At 46.7% G+C, this 18855-nt stretch overlaps 1 protein-coding gene across 1 annotated transcript; it reads right to left on the bottom strand.

Moving 5' to 3' along the window:
- Positions 1-1290: 1290 nt before the first annotated feature.
- On the bottom strand, positions 1291-13995 carry TMEM130 (transmembrane protein 130). Its single transcript, XM_033166490.1, has 7 exons — positions 13638-13995; positions 11937-12108; positions 9987-10159; positions 8097-8181; positions 4888-5090; positions 2473-2585; positions 1291-1502 (listed from the first exon to the last, which is right to left on the bottom strand). Exons 1-7 carry the CDS (start codon positions 13993-13995, stop codon positions 1320-1322), a joined length of 1287 nt encoding a protein of 428 aa, XP_033022381.1. The 3' UTR covers positions 1291-1319.
- Positions 13996-18855: the final 4860 nt, after the last annotated feature.

Raw genomic sequence — 18855 nt, 5'->3', positions numbered from 1 at the left:
AGTCTACCGCTCTTAACCACTACACCACTGCTGGCTCTCATTGGTTGGCTTCGCAGTTTTCCCCACATTGTGATTGTTGCATAACACACACATGCATCATGATTTGTGATAGACTGCCAGACCAAAAATTATGAAACCGGTTTTGGACACTACAGTGGCACCTTGGTTCTCAAACGCCTTGGTACTCAAACAACTTGGAACCCAAACACTGCAAACCTGGACGTTCCCGTTTGCGAACTTCATTCGGAAGTGATCTGTTTTGAGTGTTACGCACCCGTTGTGAGTGCTACTCTGAGCTCTGTCTGTTTTTGCCATTTCTTTTGCGATTTGTAGCTCTTTTTTTTGTTTTGTTTGTGTGACAGTGGAACCCAGTTCAGCTACTGATTGATTGATTGATTGATTGAGTGACTGCAGTACATTGTTTATTGCTTTCATTTCATGGATCAATGGTCTCGTTAGATAGCAAAATTCACGTTACATTGCTGTTTTAGGGGTTGTTTTTAAAAGTCTGGAACGGATGGATCCATTTTGCCTTACTTTCTGTGGGAAAGCACGCCTTGGTTTTGGAACGCTTTGGTTTTGGAACGGACTTCTGGAACGGATTAAGTTTGAGAAGCAAGTTAACACTGCATATCGATATATCGCCCAACCCTAGCAGTGGGGAACCTTTTTCAGCTGCAGGGACACAGTCCCTCGTGGACAGCCCTTCCAGAGGCTGCATGTCTGGGGTAGCCGTGGCCAGCAGCAAAAGTGGGCATGACCAGAGGTGAAGAAGCACAATGGCTCTTACCATCTTGTGACAGGATAATAATAATAATAATAATAATAATAATAATAATAATAATAATAATAATTTATTATTTATACCCCGCCCATCTGGCCAGGTCTCCCCATACATTTCAGGCATGTTTTACACACGCAAGCACATCTCTTCATCCAGGCAAGCAAGAGGCATTATGGCATTTCTAGGGCAAAATCCAGCAAGCCAAAAGCACTTAAGGAAGGTGCGGAGCAGTCCCAAGGGCCAGACAGAGGAGATACCTGCAGGGCCACATTTGGCCCCCCAGGGCTGAGGCTCCCCCACCCTTGCTGCATAGGAATGCATTCTCAGTGCAGATCCAAGTCTGCTCTTCTCAGGCGACCTGGTGAAATAATCTACAACCCAGGGCTCTAGAACAGATGTCAACTTTCCATGCACCAGCAAAAGATACGTGTTGTCCATGCAGCAGCGGCAGCACCCCTGCATGGAGACGGGGGGGGGAGGCGGGCAGGAGAAGGCCAAGCCAGCAGCAGCATAAGACAAACAAAGCTACGTTGATTCACATGGTGTACATTTTCACTGGCTCACGCAAAGGGCGCAGGAGGCGGCGATGCTCTCGGATCGTCTCGCAAGACTCCTGAGATGGCCAGAGGCAGCAGGTTTCGCAACACATTTGGCGGCAGCTCCACTCAGGGCCGGAAGGCGAGGTGTCGGACATTGGGGAGAAGTCAAAATCGGCAACCTGCGTTTCGACAACGGGGAAGACAAAGCCGGTTCCAAGAATGTCTCGGGTGACAAACCAACCCTCCCCGTGAAGGCTTCAAAGGCTTAGAGAAGTTTAAGTATACTTGTAAGTTTACATTTTTGGAAAATAGCCAGATGCATTCAGCAATGCCTATAATTCTGTGAAGAATTATGCAGGGCGGCGGCTATTGTGCTGGATTCAAAACCCGGGAGACCAGGGTTCAAATCCCCACTTGGCCATGAATCTCACCGGTGACCTTGGTCCAGTCACCGCCTCTCAGCCTGGCCTGATTCACTGTTTGCGTAGGGGGGGGGACGACATCCAGGAACATGGGGTGTAAGGACCACAGGATCTAGCAGTGATCGAGGGTCAGAGTCAGGGGTTGCAGGGTCTCCAGCTATGGAGTCATAGCCAAGAGACCACTGAGCCCGGGGACTGATAAACAGGAGCCCATGGGAGCAACCTCTCATGCCTGAGCCAGGACCATTGAGGGTGCCTTCCCCCAAGCTTGAGAAGCCAAATGCCTCCCGGCGCACATCACCAGTTGGGTGGTGCAGTCGAGAGCGCACTAGAAGGCTATGGAGTGGAGGAGGAATGACATGTCTCCAGGCCAGAGTGTTGGCCCTTCAAGACTCTAATGTCATGCACAAGAGGGTGGAGCCTGGAGGAGGTGGTCTGGGGGGGGGCAGATGCTTTAAAGGGCTCAGTCTCCTCTCAGCCTTTGTTGGAACAACTTGGAGCTAGCCTGGGGTCCTACAGAGTGTGACCTGGCTGCCTGCTCTGTGGGATCTGGCCTCGGACCCGAACATGATTCGAGGAATGGCACAGAGTGGCAGGAATCCTGAACAGCTGCGCTCCATGAGGCAACATTTAGTTGCAGGCCCCGCTTGTGATGCAAGCAAGATTAAATTCGGCTTGGGTCCCTCGGCCCCCAATGTGAGCATGGCAGCAGCCATCACGGAAGTACCTCCACAAGATCCTTTTGCTGTGTGCTGCTCCGGAACGTCACGTAGGCAGCTAATCCCAGCATGGCTGATAAAAGGGTGATGCAAGGCAGGGCTAAGAAAGCTGGGTGGATGCCTGGAGAAGAGGAGGAGGAGGGTGCTTAGATTGGAAATCTAACAGGAAAAATCTCAACGCCTTTGTACGAATCTAAGGTGTGTGGACCACACTTGGACTTCTATGTCCAGCTCCTGTTGCCACAACTCAAAAGGAGGAGCGTGAAATGTTGTGTCGTCCCCCCCCCATACCGAGGGCCGCATTGCTTTCTGGGGACCTTCTGAGGGCCACGTGCCAGTGGTGGTGGGCGGGGCCAGATGCCAGAGTGGTTGGAGCAACCTATGCACATTTTACTTTGGTGCAGCAGGGCGAGATTCTACACACATTCGCAGGCCCTTCTGTAGCTGCCATCCAGAGAAGCGTAATAAGAGTTCGGTGACAAATTCCAGGTACACAAAAAGGCTCAGGGTATGAAGCAGGGCTTGTGGGAAGAGTTCTGAGGGCTCAGGTAGAGAGGCGGGGAGGCCACATTGGCCCTTGGGCCTGAGGGTTCCTTGCACGCCTGTTGTAGATGTGGAAAAGGTGCAGGAAAGGGGAACCAAAATGGTTGGGCGGTTAGAGCAACCAGGGGCGTCGCTGGGGAGGGGCGGTGGGGGCGGTACGCCCCCAGTGACAGGGTGAGAAGCGGCGGGTGGGGGTGACAAGCGGCGGCCTCTCTTGCCACGCCCACGCGCCGCCGCTCCCTCCCTCACCCAGCAGCACCTGGAAGGGGTGCTTTCCGCTGTTTTTTTCGGGGGGGGTCGACCAGCGAGGGAGGGTGTCACGCTTGTCACCCCTCCTCGCTAGTCGACCCCCCCCGCCGAAAAAACCCGCGGGGGGGCGGGGAAAGGAAGCAGAGCCGGGGCTTGAATGCAGAGCGCCGGCTCTGCTTTTTTCCCCTTTCCGCCGCTTTTTTTTCGGCGGGGGGGGTGTCGACCAGCGAGGAGGGTGTCACGCTTGTCACGCCCTCCTCGCTAGTCGACCCCCCCCGCCGAAAAAACCCGCGGGGGGGGGGGGCGGGGAAAGGAAGCAGAGCCGGGGCTTGAATGCAGAGCGCCGGCTCTGCTTCTTTTTTCCCCTTTCCGCCGCTTTTTTTTCGGCGGGGGGGGGTCGACTAGCGAGGAGGGTGTCACGCTTGTCACGCCCTCCTCGCTAGTCGACCCCCCCCGCCGAAAAAAAGCCTCGGAAAGGGGGAAATTTCCCCTTTCTGCACCCACGTGCGTCGTGACGTCATGATGACGTCACGACGCACGCGTCGTGCCCCTCCCCCAGGGGGGTTCCTCTGCGCTGCCGCCGCCCCCAGCAGCGCAGAGGCTAGCAACGCCACTGAGAGCAACTCCCTCCCTAGGAAAGCTTATGGAATTAGTGGGTTTGCACTTGAGAAAAAAAGGGGAAAGTGTGTGTGTGTGTGTGTGTGTGAGAGAGAGAGAGAGAGAGAGAGATACACTCACAGGTGTGTAGGATTACGCAAGGGGTGGAAGAAGTGGATAAACTTAATCCACTTTTCTCATGATATTGGAACCCAATGGGATCACCCAATTAAGCTGATCAATCCTGTGCAGGAGGAGAAAAGGTAAAGGGCCCAGTCGAAATGGAACAAGGAGCAATGGTGCACACACCAAAACTTACACAGCAGAAAAGACTATTTATAATCTATTGGACTCCCTATCTAATGTAGCTGTTTGCTGGAGATGTAATATGAACAATGCTTTCTTGAAACACATGCTTTTATTGTGTCCCACACTTATTAAGTTTGAGGAGAAAGAGCTGGTAAAACAGAAACAAGAAACTACAGGAAAATTTAAGATTTTCAGAAGTGAATAGGCTCTTGAACTATATACTGTTGCTGAGAACAGGACAGCAAAAATGGGTTCTATGCACCCCAACGGTGGCCAAGAGTCTTATCATATACAGGTGAAACTCGAAAAATTAGATTATCGTGGAAAGGTTCATTTCTTTCAGTAATTCAACTTAAAAGGTGAAACTAATATATGAGATAGACTCATGACATGCAAAGCGAGATATGTCAAGCCTTTATTTGTTATAATTGTGATGATTATGGCATACAGCTGATGAGAACCCCAAATTAACAATTTCAACTTTGGGGTTCTCATCAGCTGTACGCCATAATCATCACAATGATAACAAGCAAAGGCTTGACATATCTCGCTTTGCATGTCATGAGTCTATCTCATATATTAAACTCCAGTAGCTGATGAAAACAATTGCTTACATAAATGGACCTAATTTTTCGAGTTTCACCTGTAAATGAAATTCTCCTAATATGTATATATATTAAAAACGTGCTTTCCAACTGTGGAGTAGCTTTTCTCCTAACTCTCACCTGACGGCCTCACTTGAATCTCCTGGTACGACTGCAACATGTTGACCCCATTCTCCACTCGCACGCTAAGGCAGTACTGCCCGGCGTCCTTGAAGACGTGGCTCAGATTGTAGTGTGTAGCGTTCATCGCCACCAGGTGGCAGTGGTCCCTGTCGAGCGGAACGCATTCGGTCTTGATTAACCAGCACAAGTGGAGAGGCAGGCTGGGAAGAAAGAAGGACAAAATCTCTATTCTGCTTTAGGTGGCTGGCGGTGCATTTTTCTGTGTGCCAACTCACACAGTTGGGGCTTACTCCCAGGTAGGGATAAATGATAAATTTGATTCCTCTCCCATTTCAAGACAAGCCTACCAAACGGGGAGTTTCCAAAACAATGTGTGAACCGAAAACACAGACAGGCATCTGTTGACATTCGCTGACTTCTCTCCATCTTCCAATGCAGCTCTCCAGCCAAGTAAAATGTGTACAAAAATGCACACACTAGGGTACAGTGTGCATTTACCGTATTTTTCGCTCCATAAGACGCACTTTTTCCCTCCTAAAAAATAAGGGGAAATATCTGTGTGTCTTATGGAGCGAATGGTGGTCCCTGGAGCTAAATTGCCCAGGGGCCAAAAGAGGATCATGCTTTTTATTTTACAAAGAGAAAAGGGGGTGTTGAAAGGACCCCGCTCAGCAGCTGATCAGCAAGAGATTGGGAGAGAGATAAGAGTCCCCGGCTCCCTTTCAGCCCTGCTCTCTTGCCCCGCCCTCCTTTGTTGAATGTGCTGCAGAGGGAGGTTGTTTGTTTCCCCAGCGACATGTGACTGGCTGATTAGATTATCTGTCTGGAAACTGTAGAAAAGGCTCCCTTTCCTTTAGAAGCTGCAGAAATGTGAGTTGAACCCCATAAAAACGGGGCTTTTCCTCTTTGCTTTTCCCCCTTTGCAAAAGAAGCTTTGCTTTTCCCCCTTTGCAAAAAAAGCTGCAAAACTTTTAGCTGATCCTCAAAAAAACAGGGCTTTTCCCTTTGCAAAAAAGCTGCAAAACTTTGAGCTGATCCTCAAAAAAACAGGGCTTTTCCCTTTGCAAAAAGCTGCAAAACTTTGAGCTGATCCTCAAAATATAGGGCTTTTCCCTTTGCAAAAAAAGCTGCAAAACTTTTAGCTGATCCTCAAAAAAACAGGGCTTTTAGAGGAGGAAAACCAGAAATCCCCCCCCCCTGTTTCCTCCTCTAAAAACGAGGTGCGCCCTATGGTCCGGTGTGCCCTATGGAGCGAAAAAATGCGGTAAACATGTACATTAGTGGAAAATGTCCATATTATTATTATTAATTGAATTTATATACTGCTCTATACCCGGAGGTCTCAGGGCGGTTCACAGAAAAGGTCACAATATATAAAATAAAAACAAAACCCAAATAACGCCCCTGCCCCCCCCAAAAGAGAGCCACATTTTAAAAAGGGTATAGGATGTCAATCAGGTCAACCAAAGGCCTGGTTAAAAAGGAACGTTTTTGCCAGGCGAACTTCCCTGGGGAGAGCATTCCACAAATGGGGAGCCGCTGCAGAGAAGGCCCCGTTCTTGTGTTGCCACCCTCCACACCTCTCGAGGAGGAGGCACATGAAGGAGGGCCTCAGAAGGTGATCTCACCTGGTTGGCCACTGTGAGAACAGGATCCTGGACTAGATGGGCCATTGGCTTGATCCAGCAGAGCTCTTGTTATGTTCCCCTATGTACACACCCTGCTACACACGTATTTTCTTGCCTGTGCCAAAGCAGAAGCGTGACAACCTGGCTGGCAGTGCAAACGGATGAGAGAGCCTAAAACAGCCGCTGCTCCAGATTCATTAGCTCAGCGACTGTTTTTAGAGATGATGCGGCAGTTTTTGGCTGGCAACGTGGCTGTTTTGTCTTGAAGAAGAGTCAACAACAGACCTTTGTCCTGCTGCGTTTCGGGACAGACTCCTGCTCTTTGGACCTCCGTACTGACAGCAAACACCAGCTATCTCATCCTTCGGAGGTTGGCTGCTTGCTTGTCCCTGCTACCCAGGGCGTATTCTACCCAGTGAAAGCAATGCACTTGTGTAATGAATCAGATCTAAGTTAGGGGCTGTTCAGAGACCCGCGGTGTTTTAGGAGTTAATGGGCTCCCCAGTTTGAGTGGCAGATACCCCTTGGAAGGCGGGACATTCCGCTATTTAAAAGGAGGGAGCAGCCGTTAGAGAGGGGTGTGAGTGTGAGGGAGAGTGGTGACTGAAGAAGGAGGGTGTGGGGCCACGTTAGATTTAGGTTAGGATTGTTGAAGATGTGTTTATGTTGCTGAAAGGAAGAATCTACACTGTTAAGAAACTAAGCTTATGAACCAAGACTGAAACCGTTATGCCTCTGTAATAAATAAAGATCTCTTGTTGTTGAGCCAAGAAAATATCGTCGTTCTTTTGGTCCAGCGAGTTATATAGGCTCTTGAGGAGGGGAACTCAGGGAAAGGGCAAAACTAACCTGAAAGGCAATAGTTTGTGTCTTGGAGTTCCCTCAGGAGGGGCTAGCGGGCGGGAAACCTGGTATTGCCACAGAGTTGCTAAGAGGGCTTAGCCAACTGATATAGTGAGGGGATCTAATAAAGAGAGACCCCGAACTGTAGGCAAAAGAGAGGTTAACCCCCGAAGCCCAGAGCAGAGGATATAACCGGCCACGGCCGCTGGACAGGAAAACTTACTAAGAAATTCCCAGATTGTTAATCGAAGGGAAGGGCAATAACAGACGGACCTCAGAGGGACAGGTGGGGTGCATTGTAATTTGACCCAGAACGCCTGATTAAAAATTCACTTAGTAACGAGGGGAGAGTCTGAAGTGGAGGTTCATCGCAACTTGGCAGTGTTTACTTCTGATCTAATAATCCCTTGATTTCATAGAGCTGAAAGGGACCCCCGAGGGCCACCCAGTCCAACCCCCTTGCAATCCAAGAATCTCAGCTAAAGCATCCATGACAAATGGACATCCAACCTCTGTTTTAAAACCTCCAAGGAAGGAGAGCCCACCACCTCTCAAAGGAGACTGTTCCACTGTCGGACAGCTCTAACTCTCAGCAAGTTCTTCCTGGTGTTTAGTCGGAAACTCCTTTCTTGTAACTTGAATCCTCGGGCCCGGAGGAGAATGCAAATAGCAGATCAGAAGGGAAAGCATAATGATAGATATAGGGTGGGTGTTTTTCTTTTGCTGGCTGCTTACCTGCCTTGGACATGCAGTGATAAATTTAAGTTTTCCATCACATGAGCCTCTGTGGATCCGACAATGTTAATACCTCTGACAGCATCTGGAGTAGAGAGGTTAAGAACTGTTAAGTTTGTGCTTTGAAAAAAGATCATTTCACGCTGATGTTAATGTAATTAGTATTCTGGGCAAATCTGAGAGGGATAGCACTGGAAGCACAACAGCGGGGATCATTTGGCTGCCAACATAAGGGTAAATTCTTGGTTCAAGCTGTGCCTCCGCTTATGCACAACCCGTGTATCTGCAAACAAATGCAAATACTCCAAAATGTGCCACAGACCTCCTTACAAAGGGAACCCAACCTCACCGCTCAGCAAAGTGAGCACAGTTAAGCGTGTGCAAAGTGCTTTTCTCACATCTCAACCAGATCCTCACAGCTGAGATTAGGGGAAGAATGCCCAGGCTAAAGAACAGTTTTTTCCTTCTTGGTGGGCCTGAGCTTAAAGGTAAAGGTAAAGGGACCCCTGACCATCAGGTCCAGTCATGTCCGACTCTGGGGTGGCGGTGCTCATCTCGCTCTATAGGCTGAGGGTGTCGGTGTTTGTCCGCAGACAGCTTCCGGGTCATGTGGCCAGCATAACAAAGCCGCTTCTGGCAAACCAGAGCAGCGAACGGAAACGCCGTTTACCTTCCTGCCAGAGCGGTCCCTATTTATCTACTTGCACTTTGACGTGCTTTCGAACTGCTAGGTGGGCAGGAGCTGGGACCGAGCAACAGGAGCTCACCCCGTGGCAGGGATTCGAACCGCCAACCTTCTGGTCGGCAAGCCCTAGGCTCTGGTTTAACCCACAGGGCCTGAGCTTAGACACGCTTTATTTTAGTGATGGGCAGAGTTAACTGGAATCCAGCAAGTAAGAACATCTGAGGCCAGTTTGGGAAGGACACACACAAACATTGTGTCTTTCCATCTCTGTCAAGCTAGACTGGTGACTGCCAAGACTGAAAGACCTACATTGGCTCCCAGTACGTTTCCGAGCACAATTCAAAGTGTTTGTGCTGATCTTTAAAGCCCTAAACAGCCTCGGCCCTGCATACCTGAAGGAGCGTCTCCACCCCCATCGTTCAGCCCAGACACTGAGGTCTAGCTCCGAGGGCTTTTTGGCGGTTCCATCACTGCGAGAAGTGAGGTTATAGGGGACCAGGCAGATGGCCTTCTCGGTCGTGGCGCCTGCCCTGTGGAACGCTCTCTCGTCAGATGTCAAGGAAATAAACAACTATCTGACTTTCAGAAGACATCTGAAGGCAGCCCTGTTTAGGGAAGTTTTTAATGTCTGATCTTTTATCGTGTTTTTATTGTTCTGTTGGGAGTTGCCCAGAGTGGCTGGGGAAACCCAGCCAGATGGGCAGGGTATGAATAATAAATGATGAAGATGATGGTGGTGGTGGTGGTGGTGTCTGAACCAACCCAGCATTACACTGAATGCTGCAGACTGTTCCTGTTCCATAGCCTACTCAAGAGTCTGTAGCTCCTCTGCCAGCTGCCCTCGGCCAGCTCCTCTTGTCTGACCTCTTACAACAATGGTACTACCAGCTGGCTTCATCCTCCTCCTCCTCTGCCTCAGTGTTGCCCTTGTAGAACTCCGCAGTGAGGAGGGGGACAAAAATAGAATTTGTTGGCTCTGCCTGCCATTGGCTCTGGCTCTGCTCACTGATGGCTTCCCTGCCCTCTGTGCTGCCAGTCCAAATAGGCATCAGTGATCACTGATCTGTAGGAAAGGAGACCAAGCTGACTCGGGTGGTGTTTGTGTGTGGATCAGGTCTCCTGAACTTGTGTTCCTCACAGACCAAAAGGGATGCCGAGTATAGCACTAGACCGTGCCTAGCTTTCCCCTGTCTACTTGACATTACCCATCAATTCCAACGCAGCAGAAAAATGCCCTGTTTTCTGGACCATCTTCCTTCGATGCTCCATCCTGGTCCCATCTTGTCTCCATTCTGCTGCCACCTCCAGGTTCACGGTGCAAACCCCAACAGCAGGGTAATTGTGGTAGACAGTGGGGTGTTCTGTTGTCATCTCGGTTCTGCAGGTGATGGGGAAACAGTGGAAATCAATTGTCTTTTTTTTTTTAGTCACACAGCGTTTGTGTGGGCATATTATCTGATGGTTTCATTCATGAATTGCTTCCTATGCATCTCTAACATCTGGGTAAGAAGAGACTGTGCGCCAATCCAGGTGATTCAGTGGTTGACTGGATCAGGGCCAATAAACTGTGTTTGAACCCTAAGGATATGAGATGAGCCTCCTGGATCAGGCCAATGGCTCATCTAGTCCTTTTCTCCCAGTGGTCAACTAGATGCCTTTGAGAAACCCTCAGGCAGGATCAGAGCATACAAGGACCCTCCCATCCTCTGGCCTCTGTTATTCAGAAGCATTAGGGTCTCTAGCTATGGAGGCTGAGCATAGCCAGCATGGCTAGTGGTCAGAGGCACTATGGTTGAGTGGCTCTTATGTCAAAGAAATTGGCCACCCATCTATTCTAGACATGTTCCAATCCCTCTGAAATGAAGATCTAGGGCTAGGGCTGGGAGATATATCAATAGATCATCCAAAACTGTTTTGAAGTTCATATTGTGCTATCGGTTTCATACTTTTTGACCTGGCAATATATTGCGAATCATGATGTGTGTGGGTGTGTGCTATGCAAAAATCACAATACGGGAAAAACCGTCAGCCAATGAATCTTCATAGCTATATCATTATTTCAGATATCATGATTTATCAATATAGCACAATGATTAGCTGGTGATATATTGCAATGCTGAAAACCAGATTATCACTCAGCCCTAGGGTGTGCCTGGACCCATCTCTGTCACTGCAAGCTAAGGGCTTTGGAGTGCCCTTTACAAGCTATGATTGGTGCACCAATTACAACTGTTCTTGGATAGCAGTAGTCTAGTCACAGTTACAGGTAGGTAGCTGTGTTGGTCTGCCATAGTCAAAACAAAATAAAAAATAAAAAAATTCCTTCCAGTAGCGCCTTATAGACCAACTAAGGGCAACCAAAATGGTCAAAGGCCTGGAAATGGTGCCTTATGAGGAACGGCTTAGGGAGCTGGGTATGTTTAGCCTGGAGAAGAGAAGGTTAAGGGGTGATATGATAGCCATGTTCAAATATATAAAAGGATGTCATATAGAGGAGGGAGAAAGGTTGTTTTCTGCTGCTCCAGAGAAGCGGACACGGGCAATGGATTCAAACTACAAGAAAGAAGATTCCACCTAAACATTAGGAAGAACCTCCTGACAGTGAGAGCTGTTCGGCAGTGGAATTTGCTGCCAAGGAGTGTGGTGGAGTCTCCTTCTTTGGAGGTCTTTAAGCAGAGGCTTGACAGCCGTCTGTCAGGAATGCTTTGATGGTGTTTCCTACTTGGCAGGGGGCTGGACTGGATGGCCCTTGTGGTCTCTTCCAACTCTATGATTCTAAGCTTGTTCTTAGTATGAGCTTTCGTGTGCATGCACACTTCTTCAGATACTGATATCTGAAGAAGATATCTGAAGAAGTGTGCATGCACACGAAAGCTCATACTAAGAACAAACGTAGTTGGTCTCTAAGGTGCTACTGGAAGGAATTTTTATTTTTTATTTTTTTTAGTCTAGTCACAGTTATCCATGCATTTGTAACCTCAGTTCTCAATGACTGCAAAGCGCTCATTCAGCGTGATCTGGGAGGTCCACCTGGTGAGAAATGCTGTTCATGGTGGGGGTCTGTTGGTAAGGATATATTAGTACAGGCATATAAATAATGGTCTCTGCTAAAATCCGTATAAATAAAGGGAGGGAAAGAAAAAATAGGGACGTACCCATCTCCAAAATCCCATTTGTAAGTGAATGAAGCTGACTTGAAATAATTACTTGGGTCATGAAGTAAGAATGATATCCGGGTCAAAGTGCCTGCTGGAGATCGGGAGTCAAGTTTGTCAAGTAACTCATGGTCCTCTGTTTGGGTAATGGACACATTCCCTACTATAAACTCTGTCGGGGGGAAAAGAATACAAAGAATATATTTAGTTATGTACATCTGAAGCTTTCTCAAAGACCTTCCCATCTAATGAGAAAATCTCTCGGGTGGTTTTTTTTTTTTTTGAGGATAGGCAAATACTGGGATTTCCCCAGCTTTGATCAAGTTTAATTGGTACATGCATCAACTAAAACTTTAAGTTGCTAATCAGAGGGAAGTACATTTTAATGGAGCAAAATAAAATCTGAGTATTGGCCGAGACTAAAAAGTGGGCAGAATGGAAACCAACCACATTAAGTAGCTGCACAGACCAATTCTATCTCTCCATCCACCCATCCTCTTAGACAGGAAGGAGTATAAGAGGACTTCCTGTTCCAATTGAGCATTGCTTATGCAACAGCCTCATCCTTAGCTCGGCGGTGTCATATAGAGGAGGGTGAAAGGTTGTTTTCTGCTGCTCCAGAGAAGTGGACACGGGGCAATGGATTCAAACTAAACATTAGGAAGAACTTCCTGACAGTGAGAGCTGTTTGGCAGTGGAATTTGCTACCAAGGAGTGTGGTGGAGTCTCCTTCTTTGGAGGTCTTTAAGCAGAGGCTTGACAGCCATCTGTCAGGAATGCTTTGATGGTGTTTCCTGCTTGGCACGGGGTTGGACTGGATGCCCCTTGTGGTCTCTTCCAACTCTATGACTCTATGATTCTATGATTCTCCCAAACTTGGCTATACATTACTTTAGTCCTGACTTACGGCTTGCTGCTTATTTGTTAACCCTGTGGCTCAGTCTTCTTGTGTTGTCCTTACCACTGGTTGGTCCCATGATCCCTGGCTCACCCCCAGATGACACCCTGGCAATGGCAGAGGGCCCTCGTCAATTATGGGGGTGAGCCACAGAGATGAGCTTTGGAGTCGTATGGAGAAAGTATTTTTTGTTTGAAAAGGCAATGGTCACAGGGGAAGGCTATCCCAGAGAGACAGGAAGGATTGGGAGGTGTTTGAGAAGTGATGAGCCTAGGAGAACCAGCATTGCAAAGTTCTTGGATGTAGTGGGAGTTCAACATGGCCAGTGGCTTCTCAGATCCAGCCACTGCCATCAAGGAAACCCTAGTCAGGTGAGTCATGGACAGGTAGACAAGGCGCAGGTCACAGGCAAGGGTGGACAGTCCACCACAGATACTGCCTCCCTTCAATCTAGAGTTGATGGTGTATGACAGGGGTCAGCAACCTTTTTCAGCCGTGGGCCGGTCCACCGTCCCTCAGACCATGTGGTGGGCCGGACTATATTTTGAAGGGGGGGGGGGAAATGAACGAATTCCTATGCCCCACAAATAACCCCAAAATGCATTTTAAATAAAAGGAAACATTCTACTCATGTAACAACACGCTGATTTCCAAACCTTCCGCGGGCCGGATTGAGAAGGCGATTGGGCCGCATCTGGCCCCCTGGCCTTAGGTTGCCTACCCCTGCTGTATGACATCTTCAGAAGCACTATAAGAGACCCACTTCTCTTACAGGAAAACATAATAAAACATGCACGTTTTACCTGACACCTCTAACACCGTTAGGTTTCTTGCAATGGTCTGACAGAGCCAGCAGTCTGTGCGCATCACCTGGACGGAAACAGGAAAGACTCCTGGAAATGGGCTGGTCACTATAATTGTGGAGTCCACGCCATGCTCGGAGCTCTCTACCAAAGTCAAAGGGGCATAAACCCAGCTGAAATTGTACTTCCGGTCACTAATGGGCGAGTCGCCTCCATTCGTCATGCGCAACGTGGAATGAATCGTAGCCTGTGCTTCTGTCGTGATGGGGCCGTCACTGGTGATTTCCAAGTCATACAGGACTGAAGAAATAAAATCAGTGTATACTATTTTAGAAATCCACAGTGCAATCCTAACCATACTGACTTAGAAGTAAATTTAAGCCCTGTTGAATTCAGAAGGGATCCCAGGTAAGTGAAGGTATGCAGCCTTAGCTATGGCAATAACAAAGCGAGGACTGCTACCTGTTTTCATTTCCTAGGCACACCATAGAGGAGCTCATAGTCGCTGTTTGTGGTCCCCTGTGGCTCAGATACACAGCTCATATCTACTAGGAGCTGTGTACTCGGCATTGTGGGCCCAGTTTTGCAAAACTCCCGCCCTGCACTGAACAAACGGGAACCCTCCCTGTTGAACTTCCAGTGCTTGGGGAAGACTTCATTACTTCAGCAGGCATTTCAAGTTTTTCTTTCTCCTAGTTTTACTATTACTTTTAAGTGGATTTTATGGTGCATGCTTTTTTTAAATATAATTTTTATTATTTTTTACACTATACTACTACAATATAAAATTAAATCAAACATTTTCATACATTTTCCACTTTGGCTTACAACAAAGCCATGACTTCCCTCAATCCCTCCACATGGCTTTCGGAATTATAGCTTGATATTATACTTCTTTAATCAACCATTGCTTACATTATCATAAAATTCCTTCTTACTTTAAACCATACTTACAATAATATTTCTACACATTAACTACAAAACTTCTTGAAATCCTATTAGCGTATTCAATTGTAAATTGTCTTTTAAATAGTTCGTAAACTTTAACCAGTCTTTGATGAATTTCTGGTCCCGCTGTTCCCGGATTCTTCCCGTCATTTTGTCCATTTCTGCATATTCCGTCAATTTCACTGTCCATTCTTCTTTCGTCGGTAATTCTTCTTGTTTCCATTTATGATGCATGCTTTATCCCTACTGAATGCTGCTTACGCAATATGGCATTAATCTGCACATATACCAAAGTCGCACCTTGGTTCTCGAACGCCTTGGTACTCAGACGTTTTGGCTCCTGAACGCCAAAAACCAGGAAGTAAGTGTTCCGGTTTTCAAACGTTTTTTTTTTAAGCCGTACGTCCGACACAGCTTCCACTCGAGTGCAGGAAGCTCCTGCAGCCAATCGGAAGCCGCGCCTTGGTTTTCGAACGGATTAAGTTCAAGAACCAAGGTTCCGCTGTATTTAAAAAAAACGAATGGTAGATTTTTCTTCTGAACCTAGAATATTTTCTGGGAGACACCCCTGCCTGAACCCCAGGGCAGGTGACAACTTGAGAATGAGCAAGACTGGTTAGACATTAGTTGGATGGATTCATCTTGTTTTAAAACTGCAAATCGTAAATGAGACTTATACTTCGAGCCTGGTGTTAATTTTGTGTTGATACTGATCTGGGCATCTGGAGGGCGTTTATTAACTTAGACGTTAAGCTAAAGACATATGTGTATTGTATCTGTAATGTGAACGAAAGGTGGGCTTTGTTTGTTTGTTACTATTGGTATTATTTATATATTATTTCTTTCTTTTTCTTTTTTTAAATGGCTTTAATTCTCTCCCTCCCCCCTTCTGAGAGCCAGTGTGGTGTAGTGGTTAAGAGCGGTACACTCGTAATCTGGTGAACCGGGTTCGCGTCTCCGCTCCTCCACATGCAGCTGCTGGGTGACCTTGGGCTAGTCACACTTCTCTGAAGTCTCTCAGCCCCACTCACCTCACAGAGTGTTTGTTGTGGGCGAGGAAGGGAAAGGAGAATGTTAGCCGCTTTGAGACTCCTTCGGGTAGTGATAAAACGGGATATCAAATCCAAACTCCTCCTCCTCCTCCTCCTCTTCTTCTTCTTCTTCTTCTGCCTTCCTTTTCTTTGTTAAACGTTAATAATAAAAAAATGATAAATGTGATCCTTGAGCTTACAAGAGCTTCCACAAAATGTTCTTCGGGAAAACAGCAGGCCAGTTCTTTGACTCAGCAGGGTTTTCTCTCCCGCCTAAGGATAAATACACTGTACCACATTGCCTGGATTCCTAATGTTCTTTTACCCCGCCATAACTGGTGACAAATGTTAACACACCAGTGTGATGAACAAATCCAGGAGTGTGATAAATCGCAAGCTATTTAAAGCCAGCTCTTCGAGAAACTGTATCTCTCTCTCTCCTGCCACTTGGTTCCAAACCTTGGGCGGTGAAAAATGGGCAGGGAACGTAACATATTGGTATATGGAAGCTTTTTGCTGATTTTATTATTACCGTATTTTTCTGTGTATAACACGCCCCTGTATATAAGATGCCCGCTTTTTGGGGGGGACGACTCCAAATTAAGAAAATGGGGGGGGGATACACTATCCGTGTATAAGAGGCCCCCCCCCCCAATTTTTAACATAAAAAATCCTAGTCTTATACACAAAAAGTACGGTATATTTTTTATACTGCCTTGACATAATTTGAAGATGGGAATTATAAATACACAAATAAAATGAATATTGGACCACTATTTCCCCTGTCCTCTGTGCATCGGGGGGGGGCACACATTTTTCAGCCTGAGGGCCACATTCCCCCATAGATAACCATGTGGGGGCCACATGTCAATGGTGGACGGGGCTAGATGCCAACGTGGGCAGAGCAAATTGATGTGATAGTCACCTTTGTTCAACAGACTACATACCTGCCATGCAAAAGCCAGAGGTGTGTTCTCTCTCTCTCTCACACACACACACACCCCACCACACACACACACACACACACACAGCCTCTCTTTGGCCTCCTTCCAGGTAAGTGAGAGCCATCACAGTTCACAGACACATTCCAGCCAGGTGAAAACATTGAAGGGGTCTTTTGAAAAAAGGATAGGCTGTAGAATTAAAGATGAGTTAAATGATTTGGATTTAGGATTAAGTTAAGATGTAGAGGTAGAAATTGATATATTGATATAGTATTGAGTAAGAGATATGAGATGATAAGAGAATTGTTGTTGTTAGAAGAAGGATAGAATTAGTCTAGATGGGAAGTTACTTAAAATATTTGCAAGGGGCGCAGAAGGAGGAGACAGGAGGAAGTCCCATTAAGATGTGAGAAAAATACAGGTTGTTAAAGATAATGAGATTTTTGTAGTTTTTTGTATTTTTTTCTTTTTGTATGTAGTTTGTTTTAATTGTTTTTGTTGTTGTTATATGTTTTGTTTAAAAAATGGTTTAATAAATATTATTTTGAAAAAAAAGAAAACATTGAAGGGGTGTGGGGCCTGGGTGTGTAGCCCATGAAGAATTCCAAGGGCCACAGAGAGAGGCATCAAGGGCCGTATTTGACCCCAGTGCTTTATCAGAGCAATATCCTGCTGACCTTAACGGCGATGACTTTGGAAAAGAAACGCAACATTTGCCCTCTGTACGTAAAGCAAATTTTGTAACTGTAGAGTTAAAGCCATTAGATCTGTTCAGCATGTTAACAGAGTATGGACTCGGGCTGTTTCCAAATGTTTGCATTAGCTTAAGAATACTATTAACAATTCCAGCAGCAGCAGCTTCTGGAAAGAGGTCATTTAACAAAAAGCAAGCTAATAAATAGTTATTTAGGGTCTACAATCAGGAACATCTTGTGGGTTTGGCCAGGCTACTGAACCAAGCAAACATTGCTAGGACAATTAATTTTCATGTTGTGACTGGAAAATTTTAACACAAAAAGGGCAGAAAAGCATTTTTTTTTAAAAAAGTAAATACTGTAGTAAGTTTATCTGCCTTTCTAATACTAATACTAATGTCTTCCAACGGCCTGATCTGCATTGCAATATAAAATAACGTTTCAATGTGAATTCTTTCTCCTCATCTGTATTGCAGCGTAAACAAAGATGTTCAAATCAAACGTTCAAAATTCCTCTCAGAGGCCCTGTCCCTAGGATTAAAGTTTCTGATGTTTTTCTCTCTGGCTCTGGCTCTTTTCCCCCCGATTTGAAAATGTCCTGGGCGAGAGAACCTCCTGCCACGCCTTCTTCCATCTTGCACAGAAGGCAGAATGTAGAGCCATCAACCCCAGAGCTGCGAAAAGCCAGCTCTTCCTCCAGACAGTCACTGTCCACCAACTTGGATGCCATTTACTGTATTTATTATCTTTTAATCCCACCGGACCCTGAGATGTGAGGCGATTCTTGCCTGCCCTTCTTCTAGAGGTCTGGAATATAATTGAAATGAACGGTGCAATATGGAATGCTAGATTCTAATGCAGCCAGCACACCTTGATATTTATAGCCATGTTCTTGTGCTGGGATGCTGGGCAGAATAAAACCTCCAGTGCATGTTTGCATCTCAGGGTTTACAAATCCCTTAGACATGAAGAGCTGGTCAGTCTTACCTGATGCTGATCTGACATGGCAGAGGAGCAGCACACTGCAAACTACCTTGGGGAGGCTCAGAGAGGCAAGTGTCTGAGCCATTTAGAAAAACAGCTTCCAAAGGAAATGTCATCAGCTTAGCTCCTGCAATTTCTTAGCTCCGGCAATCTGGCTTCATCTTCAATTGTGCTAGCTTGCCTTAGCTTTTACCTTAAGGAGGAGACAGCCAAGTATCCATGGCAGGTGCTGCCCTCTAAGGGCAGGCTGGTTGTACTGCACCTTATACATTGTTCCTGCGCTGCAGATGTGGGTCACATCCCATCCCTGCAGAAATGTTACTCCTAGGTCGTTGTTGTTTTTAGATTAAAAACAAAACAAATACATTATACAGAAACAACAACCCCCAGAATATTGTGGCTGGGGAAAACTGCTGTTCTTTCTTTCTTTTAAATAAATTATGTTTATTGCGCTTTTTAGAGAACCTACAAGAAGCACATAATATAGGCAAAATCTGAAATCAACAGATTCCCCTGTCCCTAAAATAGGGGTGGGACGCGGGTGGCGCTGTGGGTTAAACCACAGAGACTAGAGCTTGCCGATCAGAATGCCGGCAGTTCGAATCCCCGTTGCTGG

This window comes from Lacerta agilis, chromosome 13 (genome assembly GCF_009819535.1).
Source record: "Lacerta agilis isolate rLacAgi1 chromosome 13, rLacAgi1.pri, whole genome shotgun sequence".
NCBI classification, from domain to species: domain Eukaryota; kingdom Metazoa; phylum Chordata; class Lepidosauria; order Squamata; family Lacertidae; genus Lacerta; species Lacerta agilis.
The sequence above is the reverse complement of the archived record's forward strand: the minus strand, read 5'-3'. Positions and strand labels throughout refer to the sequence as shown.

Excerpts from the sequence above, each read along its gene's own strand:
- TMEM130 (XM_033166490.1), bottom strand. The coding sequence starts at position 13,995 with ATGGTTAGGATTGCACTGTGGATTTCTAAAATAGTATACACTGATTTT. Across the intron at positions 5,091-8,096 it reads TCACTGCATGTCCAAGGCAG|CCTGCCTCTCCACTTGTGCT; the intron begins GTAAGCAGCCAG and ends CTTTCTTCCCAG. Across the intron at positions 1,503-2,472 it reads AGCAAAAGGATCTTGTGGAG|GTTGCCGATTTTGACTTCTC; the intron begins GTACTTCCGTGA and ends GTCGAAACGCAG.